Source organism: Natator depressus, chromosome 6 (genome assembly GCF_965152275.1).
Source record: "Natator depressus isolate rNatDep1 chromosome 6, rNatDep2.hap1, whole genome shotgun sequence".
NCBI classification, from domain to species: Eukaryota; Metazoa; Chordata; order Testudines; family Cheloniidae; genus Natator; species Natator depressus.
The window spans coordinates 56,793,146-56,817,537 of NC_134239.1; the positions used below are offsets into that span (position 1 = coordinate 56,793,146).

Below are 24,392 nucleotides of genomic sequence, written 5' to 3' on the forward strand. Positions count from 1 at the left end.
CTCACTGGTAAGTTGATATGCCAGGAACACAAGTCTCCTTAGGCCCGCTGCTATTTCAGATGCAGTGTCTTCTTCCCTCTCCTTCTAGCTCTTAGCTGTGCCCTAGCCAGCTCAGACTGATGACTGTCTCCAAATCAAATATCAAAGGCTTGTACCAAGTCTGGTCAGTGTCTTTTCTGGGGCTAAGTTCTTCAGCACCATTAGAGCTGGATCACCCTAGCTGGCCGCTAGAAACCTTACTTTCTGTTCATCTTCCCAGCAATTTATTCGACTTATGGCATTAAACTGAGCCAAATAAACCTCCCAGGGAGTTTTCCCTCCAAAGACAGTGGGGTTTTGCACTATTTGAGCTGGGACAATTTGACCTATCCCCTCTGGGCCTCTGTGGGTTACAAGTGGGAGAGAGCAGTGTTGTAAATGTCCTACCTTATCCAAATCCTCTGGCTGGCCCAATTCCTCATCCAGGTGGCTGCCTTCCACTGTGGTCTGTGACTCTTTGATCTCCTTCTGAAGGTGATTTTTCAGTTCCCTATGTCCTTGCTGCAGCTCGTCAATGTTTGCAAGTTCCAATTTGGCCAAAGCATTCCTCGTCTCCCCTATTTCATGGAAAATCTTCTGGGACATGGCAGTCAGGTAACTGGTCACCTCATTGATCCATCTTGCCATTTCAAACTGGGAATGTTGCACCTGGGCCTCTCATTGTCCCTAGACACTGTGTAGTTGCTGCCCCAAGAATGATTTCATCTCTGCCTGCAGGTCAATTTTCATTCCCTTCCTGGGAAACCTCCAGATATGACTTTATTTCCTTTTGCGAAGCTTCCAGCTTTTGATTTAGATCTTGATTTAATTCCTTCTGGTTTTGTTTTACTTCCTTTTGTCCATCTATGATTTCTGTGAGCACACTGATTATGTGTGCCACCTGAGGTCATTAGGAATCACTGGCTCACAATTTTTCTCCTTGGAAACCGGATCCCAGCCTTAACACCAGCTTAACCCTTTTGACATGAGCAGTTAGTCAATATTTGGGGTCTTGTGGGTTGTGGGGAGGAGCCATTGATGATAGAGCTTGGTATTTTTTTTTTACACAGTCCTGTTTATTTACAAGGTACAAACAAAATTTTGTTTCCCTGAACTAAATGGGAGCCAAACAGAAGACAGTTTCCTTGGTCAATATTCCAAGCCTCTTTTTCTAGCCAGCACTCTACCCAAAAAACTCTCTCAGCTTTTCTCTCAGGCTCACACTACAGATGCTTCTCTGGCTCTTCTTGTCTTCCTCATTGCCTTTTCTGTTTGCTTTTGAGGGGTTTCTGACTGCATCTGCCCACACAGCTCCACAGCTGCACTAAATCAATACCCAGCCCTCTGCAATCAAAGATCCCAGTGAAACCCCTCTGCCCACATCACAGAAAGTTTTGCCTGTCCCTTCTCACCACTCTGTTCCCAGCTCTCTCTGTTTCTCTCTTTCTTTGCATCTCTCTCCCTCCACTCCCTTTCCACCCTCATATTTCTCCTCTCCTTCCCCAAATCTCTTTCTGATGGAAAGAAGATCCCAGAAAGATCAAGGACATTAGAACCATTCCTATCATAGCATCTCTTCTTAATTAACAGTTGAAATATGGATCTCCATTCACTAGAGCAGAAGCAAAAACTGTGAAGTGCAATAAAGAATATTTTTGAAGAAAATATAATATTCAAGTATAGCTAAACATCATTTGTTTAAAGATATATAGTTTTCTTCCTTCAATATGTATACTGCCATTTAAAAGTCTGGAGCATCTGAAAAACCAGTGATTGGTATAAATTACCATAACATTCTCCTTATTTATATGAAATATTTCTGTTCATCTTTATGTAAATATTCTTGAATCGCAAAGGTCCTAGTCTTGCTGGGGAACCCCTCAGGTTGTTCCTAATTTTGAACTAACGTTCTTTCCTTTTTGAAAACACTTTTCTACAAATATATTGGCTGTAATATCAATTTTCAAATTTTCAAAAATGACTTGTGATTTTGGGTGCATTCATTTTTTGAATGCCCACTCTGGGACATCTTAGAGACCTGATTTTCAGAGGGCTTGTGTTCAGCATTTTCTGAAAGTCTGAGCCCTTTCAGGTGCCTCAAGTTAGACACCCAGAACTGAGTCATCCATATTTACTACTCACTTTTGAAAATTAAGGCCATTAATGTCTTTTGCAAAGTTAACCAGTTTAAGATATAGAAAGGTCAGGGCACATGAAAACATCTGATCAGCTACAATTTAATACTTTGAATAAGTGTCTGCCGATCAAGAGATCTAGTTTCTATCCCTGATTCTGCCACTGACTCACAGTTGAGCCCTGGGCAAGTCACTTTCCTTCTCTGTGCCTCAATTTCTCGAACTGTAAAATGGGGATAATGATACTTTCCCATGTTGGCAACGTGTTTAGAGCTCAATGGATGAAAGCCACTATAGAAGTGCAATGTTATTGATAAGATAATCAATGGCTTTAAAGATTTCAATGTGTAATTGACAACAGAGCCAGACACTTGGACAACTAAGTGGCTAAGGATGTGGCTGGAGATCTCCTTAAGGACTAGACATTGGCTGAAAGCCACCAAGACACCTCCTCCCTCTTACAAGGGAAACTCATCAAGGCTTTGCATGCAGAACTTGGAAAGGGAATAAATCTTTTAGATCTGAGGGACTGAAGTCTCCACATTAGCTCCCCCTTAAACTCCGAGTGCATTAACTTGGGAGGTTAGAAACCTAAGCCAAAAAATCTCTTTTGATTCACAACTTGTTTAGAGCAGTCAGCCATAAAGCAGCCAGTGAATCACTCCCGCCAGTTAGTCATGCAACCACAGTGAACGTACACTCAAAAAGGAGCACAAAATAAACAGCCTGCAGCCCCAGATAACACACACATAGAGCTCATTTGTGCTATCTGGCATCAATATATATTGTTAATGGGACTCCTACATCAAACCCTTAGTAAAAGACACATTTGTTAAGCATCCCCAAGTCTCTCTCTCCCCATCAGCGTCTTCATCTGTTTTGCAGCGTGTTGCTTTCAAAACAATTCAGACTAATAAACGTTTAAGACTCTTTTTTCCTCCTGCTGCCGCTGGTAAAACCTTTGCAGAAAGCGGTGGATAAAGCAGAGTTCAATCCAATCAGCACAGGACAACTTGAAAATAAACAGCCCTAGTGCGAAAGGAAACCTTCCTGTCTAGAAAAGAAAGATACAAATAAAGGGGAGGTTGACACATCAGTGTTATAAACAGCTTGGTTCAGGAATCCTATAAAACTCTCAAGCCAGATCTACCGGCCAAGCCAAGAGAAGCAAAACGGTTTAGAAACAGACTCAAATAAATCATCTTGCGAAGACCCAGGAACACGCACGAGCCATACCTTCGACTCCTCCGCTGCTCGATTAGCTCACTGAGGAAATCCTACAGATCTGTGTGCGCAGATGGGGGAGACTCCGCTACCTCCAGTGTCCGCTTACACCTAGAGTTTAGCCAAACTTCTTGGCGCCCTCTCCCTCCCCTCCCTGGGGGTGGGGGTGGGGGGGATGCTGCTGGAGCCGTTGAATGGCAGATCTGGTGGCCCTATTGTAAAAAAGAGAAAGCCATTGCCAAAGCAGCGTCAGCTGCACCCCGGGGAGCCCGAAGCCGCGAACCTGGAACAGAAACCCGGCGTTATAAACCCTGGGAAGAGGCCGCTTCTCACAGGAGCCAGCTGCGCCAGAGGCGAGCCCACGGACCGGCTGCACGTCTGCCTGCTGCGCTCCCTTGGTTCCTGCCTCCTTTCCCCCAGCCTGCTTCCCTTCCTCTGGGCTTGTCTCATGTCATTGCTCGCCGCTTTCTCTTCTTCCTTCCTGTTCTTCTGGCCCGTCGCTCCTGCTCCCTGCCTGGCTTTTCGGGGGAGCGTCTCCTTTCCCCCGCTCCCCAGGCTTTGCTTGTTTTTCATGCCGGGTTTCTTTCTGTCCGTTCTCTCCGTGCTAGGCTTGCTTTTCCCGCACCCCCCCGGCTTGTCTTCTCGCCTTTCCTTCCTACTTCAGCTCGCTCTCTGGTGTAGTCTTTAATTTCACTCCAGTGATGTATCTCCAAAACATATTTACTCCTCTACCCCAACTCCCCCCCGCTTGCTCTTCCCCAGTCTGTAGATACCCGGAGTCCCTTTGATCTGTATGCGAGGACTCTTGTCAGGAGCGGAGCCCAGTTCAAAGCTTCGGAGGGGAGTGAAAGTTCAGGACCTGTAAAACCGGCCCCATTCAGCCCCGGCCTAGAGAAAGTCTGACTCCCTCCTGAGATCCACTTGGGCTCTGATCCCTATCAGTCACATCTGGAACCTGGGTTCCCCTCTGATCCCTACCCGTCACATCTGGCTTCAGTGCAGTACTGCGGGGCAGGAAGGGGCTTTAGATGAGGGGAGATGGAGCGGGGAAACGAGATGGGGGCAGGATATGTGTGTGTAATCCCCTCTTCAGACAGTGCCAGGCGCTGCCCTGGTGACACAGCCCTAGTGGGTCCCTCCCGTTGTGTGTTCCCCCTCTACGACTTTCAGTCTAGTATTGCTCGTGTGGGGGCAGATTAAAGGAAGAAAAATTGGGTCTGAAACAAACTTCTCTCTGCATCTCCGCTGCCTTTGACCGACGCAACAGGCGGGTTCCTTGGAGGATGGAGCCCCACATTTTTAAAAAAGCGTTGTGTTGTTAATGGATAGTTTGTTTACATGTACAATTGCCCGTTTCCCCAAGGGGAGACAGAGATGGTTGTTCAACTCCACCTGCTGATGGTCTGAATCACACTGAGGCCGGGGGATATTAACTACGGAGGGGACTGCACTGCTTTCTCCCCACTGGCCCCTCTGCAAACTCTTTCGCAGCTCTGATCCCTGTCCACCATATGCAACGAGTCACCTCACAGCCACCCCCCTCCCCCTTCCCAGGTAGCAGAGAGTCTAATTCGACTCCTATTTCCATGGCTGTCGAAATGCTTCAGTAAGTATCACCGAGAGAAGTGAAAGAGGAGGCGGGGAGGTTGTTTATGTTCAGGGGTAGGGAAGTATAAATGATACATTCCCCAGCGAAGGGTGACCAGAGGTCCCCCAGGGGAGAGGCAAAAACACCCGGTACTTAGTCATGCACCGTTATCTCTGACCCCGCAGGCCCAGCGTGTTGCTTCGGTTCCTCGCCTCCAGCCCGCGTCTCCCTTGTACCTTGCTGAATCCGAAGGATCTTTTACTTTCACTGAATTGGGACCCGCCCTGGAGCCGCGCTAAGGCACCAGAAGCGCGCGCACACACTCACATTCACACTCACACACGGGGGGGGGGGGGGGGGCATTTTGAACACATTGCGAATGGAGACTTCGGGGAATTCCGCGTCGGGGACGCTCCTGCACCTGGATGGGGATAGCAAGCAACAAATAAACAAAAATATCTCCCAGTGGCCACACTGCAAAGGTGCTGCCAGCAGCCTCCCAGCCCCTCTGAACGCAAAGGAGGGGAAGGGGCATTGCAGAGGGAAGGGGAAGCGTCTCAGGATGCCCCTTCCCCGACTTCCTGGCACCGGAGGATCTGCCGGGCAGAGAGAACCCGAAAAGAAAGGCAGCCTTATTGGCGGGAAATCATTAGACATAGTGTAAATCGCGAGATACACCAAAAGGAGCCTCCTCTCCTTAGCTAGCACTGTGGCGGCGCCTCCAGCCACACGCAATGCGCAGGGCTCTCCTTGGGTATGTTTCTCTATAGGGGTCCTTATATTTCCACCCCTTCATTAAAATGTCCACATCGAAACTGTGGCGACCCCTTACCCTTTACGTGTGAACCACAAGCCCCTAACCCGTCTTCTCTCCCCCCCCCCACACACACACACATTCTGACGCAGGCAGATGTGGAAGCGCTGATAGTTCCCTCAATAAAACCGCTTCACACGTAGAGAGCAAATGGCAGGAGAATCCCACTACGACGTGTCACCTCCATGAGCCTGTAGCCCTGCTTGGAGCGCGCAGAGAAGAGGAGACTGGCTGCCCAGATCACAGCCGATTAGTGCTTCTCAACGAATACCTTCAAAACAGGGATTTTTGCAAATTATGCGCCTGATCCAAAGTCCATTAAAGTCAATGGGAGCCTTTCCATTGACTTCAGTGGGCTTTGGAGCAGGCCCCAAATATTTTATAAGCCTTCAACGTCAGCGAAAGGCTCATTCTGGAGCCAGGTTATTTCTCCTATTTCTACATTTTAAAATGCTTGACAATTCTTAGACGCTATTTTGCAAACGTAAAAATAAAAATGAAGAAAGTGCATTAGAAATATATCAGAAAAAACCGTGTGGAGCGATCCCTTCATTCCTATGGCAATGTCTTTCTGCTCTGATGGATAAAGCGTTAGAGATTGCACTTGATATTTGCACGAAAATAAAATAGATCGTTATTAGTTGCATAACCTTATGCTTAAAGATTTTCCTATGCCAGGAAAAACAGTGTGCATTCACCTAACCCGCTGAGCAAACATCCCAATGCATATTTCTCTTTCATTCCCCGAAAGGGTTCCCCCCCCCAAAAAAAACCCCGTATTTCAAGACAGCAATATGTATTTCCAAGAACGGTGACTTACATCACCTCTACGTAAAAGAAACGGCCATTCAGATTACTTTAATACATAAACCACTTGATGTCCCGCCCCCCGCACCTCGAACCCAAGATAGAAGCCGTGCTTTTCCCCGGGTTCCAGTGTAGGGAGTAACCCGTAACTGGTAGTCTGACTGCAGTAAAAAAAGGGAAGCACTGCAGCTGCATTCAGGGGACAGAGGCGCCTTCAGCGTGCGTACAGCACGGCATTTCCCTTAGTAGTGTATAAAGGTCTATTGTACAAACATCAGACCGGAGTTCTTTGACTCTAGGCTCCGAAATCTGGTTGCCACGACCTGCCTTGGTGCGTGCCCTGTCTGAGTCACTCTCCTTTGATTTCAGCGAAAACAAATACAATTTGGAAATTAAACGTTATAAGTGATTCGCCCATTTCCTTTGCTTTTGCAAAAATCGCAGCTCGGACTAGTGGAGGTGTTGTGCCCGCAATGCCAAATGGGAAAACCCGTGAATATCACTAAGCAAACTAAAACCTTGCGTTCGCCTCAGTGACCCCACGGTCGAAATCCGCCCTAAATGAACCGGAAGCATTTCTGTTGTCGCTTCGTTATTATCCTTGACTATAACTCTCCTTAAGCTATATTCACAGCTACTATCCGATAGATGGCCTGGATAGTAGCGTAGGGCCGCCACACGCTTTTTAAAGCTTCAAAACAACGTGTTTATGAAAAAATATATACCTTTAAAACCTCTCTCCATCAGGGGATCTTTGCTCTTTGTTTCGTAGCTCTACGTTTGGACATTACATTCCAGCCAAGGACCTAACAGTGTTTAAAGTGAGATACCAGCACAGAGTCCCGCAGTCGCTTTATTCCCATTCTTTAGATGCTGATCATCAGAAAAATGCAGAGGGCCGAGTTAAGGGGCTTGGTGTGTTTTTGATGCAGGTAGAGGAGGGTGGCGCGGGACAGCATTTTTAGAAGTCATAAGAAGCTGGCCAAACCCAGCGGAAATCACCACGGCTAAGCCGGTTGAAATTAACAAAGGAAAACAGCTACTCAGAAAGAGGAGGAGGTAAGGGCCGATCCTGTTGGCAGGATTCGCTCCAGTGGCCCTCCCTTCCTAGCGCAAGTCCTGCCATCCGGCGGGGGTAGAATCAGGATTTTATCTCGTCCTAGTTTTCTAGTGAAGACAAGGCCTGGTGGAAGGAAGGCTACTGAGCTCTGGGCAGGGCCGGCTCTACAGTTTTTGGCCCCAAGCAGAGGGAAAAAACTGCTGCCGCGGATGGCAAAAGGGAGAAGCTGCCTCCGATTTGGCTGAAGCGAGAAGCTGCAGCCTATTTGCGGCTGCCGCGGAAACACTGCTGCCCCGTTCACACTGCCGACCGCCCCAAGCACCTGCTTGGAACACTGGTGCCTGGAGCCGGCCCTGGCTCCGGATCGGCCCCCTTTGGGTGACCACATAGCAAGTGTGAAACAGTGGGATACGGGGCGGGGGGTAATAGGAGCCCATATAAAAAAAAGCCCGAAATATCGGGAATGTCTCTATAAAATCGAGACATCTGGCCACCCCAGGCCCCCTCCTATGTGCATTCTTTGCCTCATCCAACACTCCATAGCTTCACTGGGGATTTGGGGGCTCTGGGGGGAAGATGGGACCTTATTGTTCAGATTCGGGATACACTACGCTACACGGAGGCCCAAAAGGATCGGCTGAGAGGCATTAGCAGGGGCAAAGTGGAGAGGTTAGAAAGGGCAGTACCGCGAGATAAAGGGGCCAAGGAAAAGGCTCAGCTGGGAATTGGGAATAAAGCCAGTGCAACAAACCCGCGCAGGCACTGCCAGAAAGACTTTCTCGGCACTCCTAAACTGATCTCCCTCCAGCTTACCAGCGAGACACAGTCCGGATCACTCAGCAGTAAACGGGGAGACAAATAAGCAAATAAAACTGCATTTTTCCTGGTTTGCAGAGGCCATTAGCGCCAAACCTTCAACTCTCCACACTTGTTGGTCACGCTCAGCCCAGCGAAGAAAAGCTGCGTGGGGCCCGCAGGAAGCGGGCGACGTAGTGCGCCGGAATGCCTTATTACAGCGTTTTGAGAACCCAAATGAAGGCTTCTCGCAGCCCCATCTCTAAATTGAAGCCCGCAGCCCGGCCTGGGATCGGATACGGCCCACATCTCGGGCGGCTGGGACGATGTGTATCTTGGGGCTGCTGAAAGCCATTGAACCAAACTGGATAGAACCCTGGAACCCACTTCAAGCCAGGGGGTGCGGCAGCACCCCAAGCAGCCCGAGCTCCAGCAGACACCGTTCTGAGCAGCTCCGTAGGAGCAAGGTGAACTCTGGCCCAGCTGCGGGAACAGGGATCCTTCCATGGCAAAGGCGCCCAGAGCCTCAGCACTGCACGATGGACATTAACCGATCCAGGAGGGTGGTTGTGATGACGCTTGAGAAGGGTCCCCCCTATGGTTCCTGTAGATTCTGGAACCCGCTAGAATCAGCCCCTTTCCCCCCTTTGGCATAAGTCTCTTTCCACAAGTGTGTTTCATCCTCACCCGAACTGTGACCCCTCAATGGCACCAAGGTCCGAATCTCCCCTCAGACCAGGGTAAATGAGGAGTAACTCCGGTGAGGCCAGTGGGCAACGCCAGTCCAAAACGGATGCCCTGGAGGATAGAATAGGGCCCGGCAGCATAGATAGTGTCACGGTTTGGGATTAGCCTAGCCACGAAGGAGCTGACACAGAGATAGAAACAGCTGCCCCAAAGGACATAAGAACATAAGAATGGCCATACTGGGTCAGACCAAAGGTCCATCTAGCCCAGTATCCTGTCTTCCGACAGTGGCCAATGCCAGGTGCCCCAGAGGGAGTGAACCTAACAGGTAATGATCAAGTGATCTCTCTCCTGCCATCCATCTCCACCCTCCGTCAAACAGAGGCTAGGAACACCATTCCTTATCCATCCTGGCTAATAGCCATTAATGGATTTAACCTGCATTAATTTATCCAGTTCTCTTTTAAACCCTGTTATAGTCCCAGCCTTCACAACCTCCTCAGGCAAGGAGTTCCACAGGTTGACTGTGTGCTGTGTGAAGAACTTCCTAAACCTGCTACTCATTAATTTCATTTGGTGGCCCCTAGTTCTTATATTATGGGAACAAGTAAATAACTTTTCCTTATTCACTTTATCCACACTACTCATGATTTTATATACCTCAATCACAGCCCTCCTTAATCTCCTCTTTTCCAAGCTGAAAAGTCCTAGCCTCTTTAATCTCTCCTCATATTGGACCTGTTCCAAACCCCGAATCATTTTAGTTGCCCTTTTCTGAACCTTTTCTAATGCCAGTATATCTTTTCTGAGATGAGGGGACATATCTGTAGGCAGTATTCAAGATGTGGGCATACCATGGATTTATATTAGGGGCAATAAGATATTCTCCGTCCTATTCTCTATCCCTCTTTTAAGGAGACGGAGAATATTTTATTGCCCTTATATAAATCCATGGTAAGCCCACCTCTTGAATACTGCGTACAGATGTGGTCCCCTCATATCAGGCAGTCGCCTGCTCTGTTCATTGGTACATTTCTCCCCGCCGCAGATTTATGCCCTATTAACAGGGCAATGGATTCTGGAGCTAAACTCAGCCTAGAGTGACTGGACTCCGAAAGCCCGAGATTAGTAAAAAGACAACGCTGACTGGGGTTTGGCAAAACTGCAAGCCTCGGTTAACCAGAAATACAAGAGAGCGATTATTCATTATTGCAATTATGCTAATTTCCAATGTATACAAATCATTCCGGGGTACAGCGGCATGCGTGCGAGTGCCGACTCAATACAGCGGTGGGGGAATGATTCCGAAAAACACAGCGCGGGCTCTCTGGGAAGCTCGCCCTGGCCCGGTCTCCTGAGCAGGAGGCCCAGCAGATTCTCGCTTCTCTCCCACCCCCTCCTCTTCGCTGCTTGTGCAGCAGGAATGCTATCTCTGGCATGGTGCAACCCGCAAAGGAAGGGTTAATCCTCCCTTTAAATTCCAGATACAGAACCCCATAAACTCACACGGCTCAGAACTTTTCATTTAATTTTAGAAAAGAAGAAATTCTATGGGTCTGGCGTGCCACTCTTCCCTCTATGCAGCAATCAGTCCAAATCTTACAGTGGATATTTACTGTTAACCAGAAACTATTTTAATCATTAGCCATTATTATTCGTAGTGTTAATTGTCCTCACAGACCCAGGTGGCTTTTATTGCATTGCCATGTATTCTGAGCCACACCACACCACACCGTATTTTAAACCGGTTAGGGGTTCCATGGTACCACTAGTCAATTGGGAATGCTGCTTAATAGCAAATAAATAAACGAACGCCTAAATATGCAACCGATAGGCATGCAGAATCCTGGTGGCACTAATGTGGGTGATACATTCATTTGGTTCTATACAGCCTTGTAATGGGTCATCGGATGCTAAGATGTTGCCCTGGATTTTTCAACCTAAAAAAAAAGAAATCCAGTTAGCAGAGAGTTTTCAGAGAAATCAGGCACCTCTGACGAATGGCCTCAAATACTATTTATTCACTGCTAATTACTCAGTAATGATTTATGCAGCGCCGTCCACGTCCATTGCCCCAGAAATCATGCAGATAGACCCAAAGAGTTTACAATCTATGTTAAAGGCCCAGAGACTTATTTAGTGGAGTCCAATATAATGAAAGTCGTTATTTAAAACATACCGATGGCATATGTTTGGGGAGTATAACGAGAGACACTTCCCACCCTCCCCCAGCGCCTTCTGATTTATCGTCCTGAAATTCGCAGGGAGGTGTATTGGGAAATGAGTGGCTGAAAGGTTGAGGGTAATGACATGTACCGTTCCAGGTGAGCATGTGGCTGTTACAACTCTGTATCAGGTAACTCGGAGTGCTCGGCATCGTACGCATTACACTTCATCCGCGCTGTAACTCACGGTGTCGGTCTCTGACACGGTGCATTCCCTCTTGGGATTCCCTTCGTGGTGCGCGGAGTTACAGAACCGCGCAAGGGAATTTCAAAGCGCTGGGGTGTGGGGAATTTGGAAACAGCCTTTGAAATCACACCGAATGGGGGAAGCTGTAGCTGTATTTCTTTTTCAGACTCGTGCAACCCCCCCTTATGCACTAAATCTTTCTTCCCGCCCATGAAGTGACCCAGGGCCAGAGGCTGATCTCGGTTACATCGCTGCAGGTCTGGAGTAGCTCCACTGAGCAGTGTAAAGAAGAATAGACATAGTCCCCATTGTCTCTATTCCACATGGACACAAAGGATTTGCCCTGCACTGTTTCTTTCCGAAAGTTCAGCCACGATGAGTTTCCAGACCTGGCCTTATGCGATGGGGGGAAGAACTCGTGCTACAAGCCACGGCGTACAAAATCCAGGCAACTCCACTGCCCATTTCCCTGCAGCATTTCTGGGGGAATTCTCCCCTCTCACTGCGCTGTGTCATCAAAAGCCCCTGAAGAAAAATGTTTGGGTGTGAAGTCTGGGGCGCTGGTAGCTTAATTTCAGTTATCGGGGAAATGAATCTAAATCGCTTTGGTTTCTTCTGCGCGGGGTCGTTTCTGGGAAGGAAGGTCCCAGATTCCTCCCATCCAGAATGGGAAAGTTAGGGACTGGAGCTCGCAAGGCCAGACCCTTGGCAGGCGAGGAGAGGGGCTTCTTCGGAGCATTCTAAGGGGCTGCTTTCTTTTTTTTGCAGCGATTACATGTTGTGCTGTCTGGCTTTTTCATTATTGATGGGGTTAGCAGCCTGTGGATCAGAGATCCCTTGCCTAGCTGCCTTTCTCCCTACAGTGCGCGCGGTGCCTGAGCCATTTGGGGGTGCACAGCGTACAGATTTGCCCTGCACTTCACCAAAGGTGGGGAACTCCTTTGCAAAAGGCAAGAAGCTTTCAAGTTACTGGGACAAAGAAGACCTTTCCCCATGGGACGTTAGGAGTCTCTGGTTCGATCTATGTCTCTGGAGTCAGCTGTCATTCGGGGAAATAAATGAAGCTAACAGGGCGAGGTACAATACGGCTGAAGATTGGCCGTACACATATTTCAAAGCATCTTTCTCCGCTGCACCCCTTTGAGAGGGGCTGCCCAGGCCGGCTCCTTGCAGCACGAGTGATGGATGGCTTGTTAATGTAACCCCAGGCCCCGTCCCTTCCAGCTTTTCCTATAGTCAGCAAACACTCCAAGCCTTCAGGAGATGTTTAGGAGGGGTAGTAGGGGGGAAGGTAGGTGCCTTTGACTTGTTTCAAGTCTGGAAAGGGGGAAGGGAGGTGCATGGAGAGAAAGTAAATAATAAAATAAAAGCAATTGGAGAAGCTCAGACATAATCCAAACCAGGGTTCAAAGAAAATGGAACTAAAGAAGGACGGAAGGGAAGTAACCTCAGCACACCGCTGCTGTACCGTGGAAAAGCAGGAGCTGCAGAAGACTTAGCTTTCCCTTGCACTTCTGATCTCCCTTTTGTAATACTTCTCCATTGCTCACTTTGACTGGCATCGCTCGTGTTTTGCTTTCTCTTTATTCCTCTAGTTTGTTCCCGGTCTAGGGCTGCTTTGGGTAACTTTTGATTGATGGAACAGTGGAAAAAATGAACTTTCACTGAGACTTGGTTTTGAAATAGCAGTGAATTCAGACTGCAGTGAATGCAGACTGGTGGAGTTAATTAACCAGCATTTGAGTAGAAACAGGGAAGACAGATAGATAGTGAGAAAGATAGATTTTTATTTTCACTTTCCCTTAACCAGAAGAAGAGGATTGTTTTTAACCTCCAAGTAGAACGGAAACGCCTAAACAAATGTTTGTCATTTTAAGTACATCCCCTGAAAGATAATGAGAATAAATCCGGTTTAATTCTATTCAGGTTAGCGTCAATGCGGTGAGATATCTTAATTGCCACTAATGAAATGAAGAGGATGCAAGTGTGTTACCTTTGATGATTCAAACGCAGGGCAGAAATCAACGGGGGTGGAGGCGAATAGTAAAGATAACCCAGTGATGGGGAGAGCAGATTTCTCTCAGCATTCACATTTAAACAGAAGGCCACTTTAGGGAATATTCTGAGTAGGGATTAACTAAAACTTGTCTTTTTTTAAGAACACAGTTACGGATTTTCTTTCATTTGTAATGGCAGAATAGCAATCTCTAGGTGTGCATCAGATCTAGAGAAATTATAACACTACATTGCAGCAGGCCGAAAGGAAATAAGCTGCTGTCATAGAAAATACAGTTGTTTGGAACACGGCTGTGTTTGGAAACACAAAGAGGCATTGATTTTATAATAATAAATAATAATAATAATAATAATAGCAACAACAATAAAATTACAATCGAGGGACGCGAGTCTGTACATGACTTAAGTCTTTCTATGCGAAATAAAAAACCAGAATAAAACCCATTGTTTCTCCCAAGGGCATGTGGTTGCTTTGTTTCAAAACGTGCATATCCCCCCACCCCCCGACATTACTGGGACAATTTCAGAGCAACCTCAGGAAAACGTGTAGGGGGGAGCTTTTATACATCCCACCCCACTCTTTTCCTGGGAGCATGTGCATTTGTAGGGGAGGGGATGCGGTTGTTTTCTTCCATCCTCTCCCGTTATGTGGTCTCTTCGGCACTGGAAGACGGGATCCCGAAGCCGGCAAAAGGGTGCACGGTATCAGGGGAACGGCTCGCGTTGGGTTACTGCTCAAAGAGCATGCTGGAAAGACACCGGTACGACACCGAACCTATTGACCTCTCTCCGACAGAAACAGGCCCGATCCCGCAGTCCTTACTCTGGCACGGATCCCCCTTGTCTCCAGCAGGGCTTTAGCCAGACTAGGGACAGAGCACACAGTGAGGGAGAAGCGGGTCCCAAGCATGTGGCCCCTGTCCACCAAAGGCGCCCTGCTTTCTCTGTTTCACGTTCTTCCCTTTTCCTGGCACTTCAGTTTATCTGCGAGCCCCTCTTCCCACCTTCCTTTCCCCCGCCCCAGCCACGTTCAGCAGCAAACACACCCCTACCGGAGCCGTGTGCACGGGACTCACCGTAGCAGGAGACCTGCAGGGCTCCGTTGTGGCTGCTGGTCTCCTGCAGCTTGAGGTTGCTCTCCGGGGGAGTTTTGCAGGGGCCTCGCTGCATGTAGAGATGCTGCTGCTGCTGGTATTTGTTAAAGGAGCCTTGTGCCCCAGCAGAGCTGGGAGCCTGCCCGCTGCCATCCAGGGACTGGCATTCCTGCTGGCTATAGCGGCTCCGGCACTTACTGCTGCTGTCACCAAAGCCTTGTCCTTTGCTGGCCAGGAAAGTAGGGCTGAACTTGTCACTTGCTTGAAATGCCCTAAAAGGCGAGGAGCCCTCTGTGCTCTGGGAGGCTGCGTTGTAGTAGGAATCCATGGCAGCCGGATCACAATAAGAAACACAAGTATCAGCATTCATTCCTAAAATTAAAAGGCCCGAGTGTCCTTAATGCGCTTGGAGGGGCACCAGGAGCCTGCCTCTCTCCCTCTCCCTCTCTCGCTCTCTGTCTCACATGCACACTCACAGCTGGGCCAGGGAACTCTAAGAGGATTCAGATGTTCTTGAAAGCTGACCAGATCTCCAAAGCCTCCTCAAGATCTTGCAGCGCGAAAGGGATCTGCCCCCCTTTCCTCCCTCTCTCTCTCACACTCACTCTCTGTCTCACCCTCCAAGCTATCTACAGTCCAAAGAGACTCTTCTCAACAGTTTTCCCCCCACACACATACAAAACCCGAGACCTCTCCCACAATTAATATGTAGATGATGACAGTGGAGGGGAGGGGGCCAGGGAAGGAGGGGAGCGCGCGCGCGGTGTGTGTGTGTGGGGGGGGGAGGTCAGATCTTTTGCATAAAAAAACTTTTTATGATTAAAAAATAGAAAATCAAACACATGACATTAATGCAATTAGGGGATGAATATGGGGATCTGTGCACGGCGGAAGAGCAGGGAACAATTTAATGGGTATGACACACTCGATTCGTTCTGGCCCTCTTCACTATTGACTTTGCAACGCAGCTGCAGGGACCTTAGACTTTGTAACCCCCTCCCTCCCCATTAGGTCCTTTATTAAAAGCAATATGGATTTCCCCCCTCCCCCGAGCCATATCCCTTTAAGACCCTCACCCTTCCCCCCAATTAACCCTTTGGCAGCAGCCCCGCTCCCTCTGCCATCTCCAGGACTGGCAATGACTTTGTTAGACCCTTTCAGCGTTGCTTTGTGAGGTGTTTTTCTGCCCCTTGTTACGAGCTGAAGACAGCTCTACCCAGGGCAAGTTCGTTCTTGCTTCTGGCGGTATTATTAATGAATTAATTGATTATTATTATTACAAGCCAGGGAAGATTTTCACATTTTTCTATCAGATGTAAACAATTCTTTGTTGCTCGTGATGTTTTTATTAAAATCCCTCTGGCAGCAGAGCAGTGTTTTACTAGATAACCTGCCTCCGAGCCGGCGAGACTGGAACTTGTAGAGGGGACTAGGACTGGAAGAAGCCTTTTCGGGACTGAAAGGTCAATTGCAACCTCAAAGGGGTTCAACCGCAAATCGGTATCAGCCCCGGTCCCATCAGCTGAACCGGACTCCACTCCTGCTTCCCCAGTTAACTCCTGCTGCCCCTGACACTTATTTATTTATTTTTTTTTATCCGGCCTTTCTTCCATCCCTCACATCTGGTTTCTATCGCGCTCTTACCTTGAAGTTTTCAGTAATAAAGATATTACGCCAACTGCACCCACAGCTCTTCAGTCAAAAAGGCCCTTAACCCTTTCCTCGCCGCCCGTAGCCGGACGATCATTTCTGCGCACCGCCGAGAGGGAGATGAGCCCAAATATCGCTAAAGACAGAAGGCCCGGCTCCTGCTCCTAAGGAAGTCAGTGGGCCCAAGGGCCGTGCAAAGCGTGGTGAGGGAGGGGGGAGGGGAGACGAGAATTGACGTTTGTCTATAAATATACACTCGGGGCTTTTGCAGATGTGTTCTCTTCCCTCCTTTCCCTGCTCCACCCCTCACTTCGGACTAGGGGGGACACAGACTCACGTTTTTAGATTTAGTTACATAGTCGGAAAAGCAAATTTGCAAAACCTGAATTCAACAGGGAATAATAACCCTGATTGCAAGGGAATAACCTGGAAGGGAGGGGATTGGGGAGTGAAGCCGTTTAGACACTTGCAAGGGGATTGTTACAGTAGGCAGGGAGATTTTACAATAATAACCAGCATTGTAAATATCGTTGTCTGACAAAACTATATCGCACATTAGTACTAAGTACATTACGATGCGGCAAGGGAGGGCTGCCCTTTATCCCAACGACACGCCAGGGTTTCTAGTGAGGTCCTAGTTAAATAGCCAAAGATGGATTCATTTATTAGATTTCAAAACATTTTCAAGTCTCCCTCGGAGCAGAGCAGCAGAGCTGGGCTTGCTCAAGTTTCTGGTCCAAGAAAGCTTTCAGCGGATTTTCCTTCCCTATTCTCTTTATTACCTGCTTAATTCTTTCCTCATTTTTTGTTCCTCCCCGTCCCCCGTCCTCCCCCCCCCCCCCCCGGCTCTCCCTCTCTCTTATGACTTAATAAAAACCAAATCAACTCAATGCATTCACGTCTTTCTAAAAAAACCCGCTTCTGGACGTCCAGTGGGAAATCCTCAGAGAAAACTAAACCATGCGAGCCTGGGATTCTGTTCTGGGTCTCTTTCTGCAGGGTGAGTATCTAGCCTCGAAGATAACCACATCTTTTCCAGGTCTGGGTCCAGTTTTATAACCAGTAGCTCGAGTTCATTGAACTTCTAGACACAGAAATGAAGGAGAATACATATTTGTGCGTGTTGAATAAAGGGGTTTCTAGCCAGTGGTTTCGAGGGCAATTCTATTGGCAAAGGATCAGCACCGCCTCAACCACTCTAATCAAGAAATGCTGGGGGTATTTCAAAACGCTTGGAATAAGAATGTACGGCATGGTACTCGGCGTTTGCATTTCTCTTCAACAAAGCCACCATTAAAAAGGAATGAGATTCCCAAGGTCCTGAACTACAACAAGAAACATACACTGGTAATGGTCAAAACTGCATCTCTCGATGGTTGAAAGCAAGGTTCTGTGCAGTGAATCTATTCACCACTCGCTAACCCAGCCCCTAGTTGCATTCTGTTGTAACGAAAATTCAATTAGCTTCCAATCGAGGATAATCTGCAGCACTGTGAAAAGGTTTGCTATAAAACTCTCTCTCTAATGACCAATTTGTGTCACTGGAAGTGAGAGGTTAACGCAGGAACCGTTACCGAGTTAAAGGGTGTTTGGAAAATACATTGAAATCTAGCGATTAAAAATAATTGGAGAATTGCTTTTCATATCTATGTTATTTTGTTGTGTCCAAAGTCCCTTAGCAAATCCGAACGATGATTATTTTTGGTTGTAAACGAAGCTGTGTAAACAAATAGAAGCAAACACCAAGTCTATAATTATACACGGTCTCAGCTCCAAATTAATATAAGCACACAGCTGATTTCCCCAGACTATCAGGTTTACTGAATGGGAACAGATTTTCGTTCCTATATTTAAAAGGAAGAAAAAAGTAAAATCTTTTTCGACTTTCCGGCAGTCCTAGAAAGCCAGACTCAAGAATATGTTATCAAATGCATTTAATATTTGCAGGAAAGCTATTGAACAGGCCATTATCTGACTGAAGCGACCCCACTATCTGTTGATCAGTATAAAATCGATTCGAAAACCAAAGCTCACCTTTCTCTGATCAGCCCCAGCCTGCTTTTATAATAAATAAATATAAAAAATCCTGGATAGCTTTTCAATTCAAATCATGATCACAACAGTTTATTGTTGTTTTGAAAAGAAGTCCTTGCTGAGTAAGGATTAGATATATTGAAACTCCACGTGCCTATGAACAGTTGAGTTTGACCGAGACAGTTTTGAATGCACCAGACCTATTTGCGAAATCCATTGTGTTTTCCAAACCACCAGAGTCTGGGCTACTTTGGGAAATCAGACCTGTACCCTGAAATTGATAACGCTTATCAGCTCCACGCTGTCACAGCTGCACCGCAGCCTCTCGCTGGGGAAATAAATAGCGCGTGGCATCCTTGCAAAGTTTTAATTTCAAGCAGATAGTCTTTATTGGAATAGAAACAGACGAGTCGATTTAAATGGTAGCGATGCAGTCTTTTGATAGAGGATTATTCAGGCAGTTCAGACTCCAAAATAAACGTCTATTTCGGTCTAATGGAAAACCCAGGCTCGTGTGGTATCTAATGAAAAATACAGTGGTCAGCAATTAATCTATATGCATACGTGTATATACAGAGACGTATATTATTCATACACATTTATATGATGTTATCTACAGAGATTCTAGCATATCCTTTCATATATATATATAAGGTTGATTATATGATTTATGACCTACCTGGCATTTGTATTGATCTCTCGGATTAATGATTCTTAATGATATAATCTGTCAGATAGAGAACATATTTCTCTGGGCAAACTGCTCACCAATACAGCTTTGAACAAGTGACTGGATTCAATTTCTATTTTAAAAGCCAGAGCGGAGCGGAATCAATGGGAATGGGAAGGACTGGGATTCCCGGTTAAAATATTCATTGTGAGGCTAAATCCGCCACTCTTTCCCATCCAAAACCATCATCCTTTTTTTCAGGCTCTGGTTGCTTCCCCTTTTGCATCCTCGCTTTGCTAAAGGACCCCTTTTATTGTGACTGGCTCCAGCCCGGAGCTGTGCAGGGGAATAGCTTGGAAGGCGGTGGGGCGGCTCCAGCGCTCTCCTGCAATCCCTTGCCTATCTTTCTCCTGTTAGTCTTTGAGAGGAGGAGATGGTTCCAAGTTGTGAATAAATTCCCCTAATTCCGCGAGTGGGCTCCTTTCAAAGCGTGGGGGAGGGGGAGGTTTTTACACTTTCTTCCCCTCCTTTTTTTGGCCGAGACCTGCTCTTGGAACCTATCCCGAGTTTGTTTTCTCACCGGCTTTGCCCCAGACTACCAAGCCGCCAGCGCCTTTTTGTACCTGGTTTCTAACGCTATCGCTGGTGCTGCGGGTAGTGATGGTGGGATACGTTTTGTGCTAACCTCCAAAACTTTTGGCAGAGGAATTAATGTTGCATCTTTATTTCAGGAGCTCACGGCTTAGTTTGCAGAGCAACAGAGCTCTTGGCCCTTCCTTGTGTTATGCTTTTTACCTTTTATTTTTGTCTCCTACTAAACTAACGCAGTCCATGCAGGGTACTGGTGGGAGAAGCTGGTTTCATTGCTCTCTGATTTCATTGCTCTTCCTCTGTCCTGGTGGTTTTTCTCTGAGGGTTTTTTTTGTTTTTGTTTTTTGTTTTAAAGCACATTTCTTGGGTGATGAAAGGCCACTCTGAGGAAATGGGACCTGATCCAACCCCCTCACTGAAGTCAGTAGGAGTCTTCAATTGACTTTGGATCAGGCTCCTGGTCCGTTACTGGCCAAATCCTTTCCTGGTATAATTCAACATCAACCCAAACAGTTGACACCAAGGCTGAATTTGGCTCATTTTTTCCCTTGCATCAAGTCACTACGCGCCTCTACCTTCCCATGTGGATGGATACAATGATATATCCAGCTCCTCTCTTGCTATTCTGGCTTCTCAATTGCCCCTCCACGATAGCTAATCTAGAGGGAACCTTCTGAACTGTTTGCTAAATTCCCACAGAGCACGGGCTTCCCCTGAAGCACGGGCTGTATAACATAGCTGTTTTTAATCTTTCACTTTTAGGACTCAGAGAAAATCAGAAACATCGGAGCGGTGTCCCCCCCCCCCACTCTGGGTACAGCGCCGCGGTATGTTTCAAAGTTTCTCCCCCATCCCACCTCACTCTCCACTTCCCCACCCTAAGGAGTCAAGGGCTGTCCCTGCGGGTTCAGAGACTTTCTTTCCTCAGCGGGGAAATCTCAACCTTGTCGAAATGCCGCACTAATCGTCACCCCCCCTTTCTTTTCACCCTGATACCAAAGAGTTAAAGAGCGGTAGCTCTTGTACCCGCATCTGCTCCGTAAATTTCGGTTATTCTGCGGCTTCCTTTTAGCGCCACTTCAATCAAACAGAAACTTCGGAGAGCGGCCAGTGTGGATCTGAGAGGCTGGCTTGTTGAAGAATTGCTGGGGTTTTGCATCGAGGTCTCCCTCTTTTCCCACATGCTCTAGCTTCTTAGGAGAACAGACGCTATTTCGTGTTTGCTTTGCACAACGATTTTTTGTATCTGATCAAAGCGCGGTTTCCATCAGTACTTTGATCCCAGGAGAAGAGAATTTCTTCTGTCCACTGTTTCATTTTGGGTCTCCCTGTTTTGCTTTGGAACACAGTTTGCTCATGCTAGTCAAATATTTCCCGGTAAACTCAACACCTGTTCAGTGGCTGGGCAGCCTCTAGAAAGCTTGTGGAGAAGAGGGTCCCTGCTTCAGACGCACTGCTTTAAAGATTGCATTCTACTCCGATGTTACGAGAAACATCAGGAACAAACGACAAAATAATTTCGTGCAAAACAAAATAAAAGTATCAATGGGCTTCGGAAGAGAAACTATCGTGGGACCCTTCGGTCTCATTTGCATGCACCCTTGGCAGGGAGAATTCTAAAAACTGTACAGAAAGGATCCCCTAATTCTGTCTTTAAATTTCCCGTTCAGCTATTTTCTGTTGCAGGAGGCAAAGACTTTACAGATTTCACGGTGTCTTTGTCATTCCCCTCAGATTTTACTGTCCATTGGGACTGGCCATGACAAGCCAAGTCGTCCCATCTTCTCCTCTGTCCAGGAGCCTATTGTCACTTTTATGAATTATGTATCAATCTCATTGATTTGAGGCGGGGTGATGAGATCCTTCTTTTTTAATCACAGGTTTGTGCAACTCCGGGCCCCCCCCCTTCCAAAATAGCCGTAGAGTTTTCAGATATGTGATATGAAGCTGGGTATATTCATTCCACTCGTGTGCGTGTTACTTGTTTAGACGCAGGTATATATACCAACAAGAATGTATGTAATAGAACAGATTGGATCCTGCTCTTCAATCCAGAATTAATATTTGAATCGATTTGTGAATTATCAGGGAAAGAAGTGAATATACTTTCCCCTACTCTTTTACCTGCAGCCTTAACCATGAATGATGAAAGTATCAAAGGACAGACTGGAGGTAGAAGTTTCACGGAAGGGTTTTTTGCCACTATTTTAGTGACAGATTCAGAAAAAGACAAACCCAGGAGTCCTGATTCCAATTCCATGGGTCAAACTGTGTGATGCACACTGGTTTAGTTTCCTTTAAGAATTTCTTGCAAATTTATATAAATATTTGGAATGTTACGTGCACCGGGACCTTCTTATTTTGAGATATAGTAACAATGTGATGTTTCATTTTTAAATCTTCCAAGATTTGCTGTGTGAGGAAAAATACTGAGATTGACTGTATCCAAGGATTCCTGGGCAGGAGGGAATCCCTACGAAAATTTGTCCTTTATTTGTGATTAACTGAGTAGCTGATGTCCAGAAGACGAAGCCTCAAAAAGTCCTTTCAGTTACTATTCCCTCACCTCAAGAAAAATATAGAACTGAAAAATATTAAATGTTGCATAAGACTTCATATCATCCAACGACTTAGAAAAATAAGGGACAATTAAAAGTCTGAGTAGATGAGATTTAAGTCTAGGCACGTACATACACCCATTACATATGTTGTATAGTAAATGACCACATCAATAACTCTCCTCAATTATATTAAATGAAGAAATGCTGCAAAAGTGCGTGTCAATTCAAACTTCAGAGGCAACTAAGTCTTCAGTTTTCAGAATTAGATTCCAGATCTTGAAATAGCTGGTCATTTGCAGAACTCAGAATGGCAACAACAAAAACAAAAGACCTGGCAAACAGGCAGGTTGGGGGCATCTCTTATGTTATGTAGAGACTGAGCACAAGAAGAAATGAGAAAGGCAAGGGAGCTTCTGCAATGCTGCAGCCCGAGGACTGAGCTGTGGAGTACAGCAGATGGGAGAGTTTCTGGGACCTGACACTGAGCTGCGGAGCAAAGCAGTGTGGGGAAACAGAAAGGAGCACCACAGACCAAATCAAGTCAAACCCTTGAACTTATTCCCTCTATCCTTCCTTCTTTTTTCTCCCTTCCCTCCATTTCCCTATCTAAACCCCTTCATCATTTCAAAGAACCAGGAAATAATCTTTTTAGCATTGGGTGCTCAACTCCTAAAGCAGAGCTGGCCACTCGATTTCGTCTGACTCCTGGATGGTTTAGATTGCTCACTTATTCATGGTTGAGCCATCCTCCAGCTGTGCCCCAAGGAGCTTCTTTCCTCTGGCTATTTTTTTAAAAGTTGTGAAAAACTGATCTTTATTTTCCAGAAATATACAAACTTATTCTCTCTTTTCTCCTTCTTCTTCTCCTCCTCCTCCTCCTTCTCCTCCTCCTCCTTGTTCTTCCTCCTCCTTCTCCTTCTTCTCCTCCTCCTTCTCCTTCCTCCTCCTCCTCCTTCTCCTTCTTCTTCTACTCCTCTGATGTACAGGCCATTGTTACATCTTACCAAAACTTCACCAAGATGTTCTGATAGTCCGATCTGCCGCAGAGTTTTAAAACTAAACTTCAACCTTCATCCAAATTCCAACGATCCCCAGAGAGGCTAGCTCAAAGTTCTCTGATGTAACAGCAGCAGCGGACTGGAATTTTCAATGGGTATCTTGCTGGAGGAAAGAAAAATCCCATTGCTATTAACTTCCTTGGAGTTTTGTCTTATAAGCTGTTATTTTGAATGGAGGTCTGAGCCTACAGAGACAAGAGTCCTGTTGAAGGCAGTGGATATTTTGTCTGAGTAGAGGCCATATAATAAGAAATAAAGTTGATTAAAAATTCAAGGAGGAGGCCCGGAAGCTGTTCTGAATGATGTTATGGCCTCTTCTGGAATGACTTTGTGCAGGGACAAGCTGTCTTGTTTGACAGTATTTTTACACATTATTTTTTTACGTTCTTATAGATATTTCCCTCCAGAAGGGCTTGCTTAGGATGAGCGAGTGAGACTTTAGTTTATACTTTTTTTTTTACAACACCCCCTCATCCTTATTATTGCTTCTGCTTGGCTTTCCAGAGTCATTCTTTACAGTGAACCACACAGCAACGTGCAAGGGAGCCGAATAAAAAAAGAATCCCCTAAAATGGGGAAAGGTTGATTAAAAAGATTGTTTCTATGGATTTAGAAAATGGATTGTGTTTATGGAATGAAATCCTGGTCCCACTGAAAAACAGTGCCAAAACTCCCATTGATTTCAGTAAAGCCAGGATCCCATCCCACATTTACAAAACCAGCTTGGATTCAGTGGCCTACCATTTCCAAAAGTGACTGGTGATTGGATGCTTCTGGTTTTGACTATGCCCAACTTGAGACATTTCAAGGGCCCTGGATTTCAGAGGGTAGCTGCTCATCCCTTTCTGAAAATCAGCCCCCTGTAAATTGTCACTAATAGGGGACCGAAAGACTAAGGCACCCCATAATCGTCAAGTCATTTTTGAGAAAGCAAATTACTGAATACACCATTTAGTTTATTCTACAGACCAGTGTTGCCGTTTTAATACATTTTACTCTTTAGCTTAAGAACAACAATTAACACAGAAAGAGCCACCAATATGCTAGGCATCTGTCCACAGCTAAGGATCACTTCACTTCTCCACAGGCTGCCTGGGCCAAAGCCAGTGAGTGATGCTCAGCCAGTGCTCTGCTGTGGCTATTTTTCGTATGGTCCTTCTAGCTAGCTCTAGATTGCT

General features: G+C 46.5%; 1 protein-coding gene across 1 annotated transcript in view; it reads right to left on the reverse strand.

The window, feature by feature from the left end:
* Positions 1-16,490, reverse strand: part of ALX4 (ALX homeobox 4) — a 63,885-nt gene extending 47,395 nt beyond the window's left edge. The window contains exons 1-2 of the mRNA XM_074957008.1: positions 16,295-16,490; positions 14,633-15,022 (exon numbers count right to left, since the gene is read on the reverse strand). Of these exons, the coding sequence (XP_074813109.1) occupies positions 14,633-15,020 (388 nt within the window). The 5' untranslated portion in view covers positions 15,021-15,022; positions 16,295-16,490. The remainder of the gene's footprint in view (positions 1-14,632; positions 15,023-16,294) is intronic.
* Positions 16,491-24,392: the final 7,902 nt, after the last annotated feature.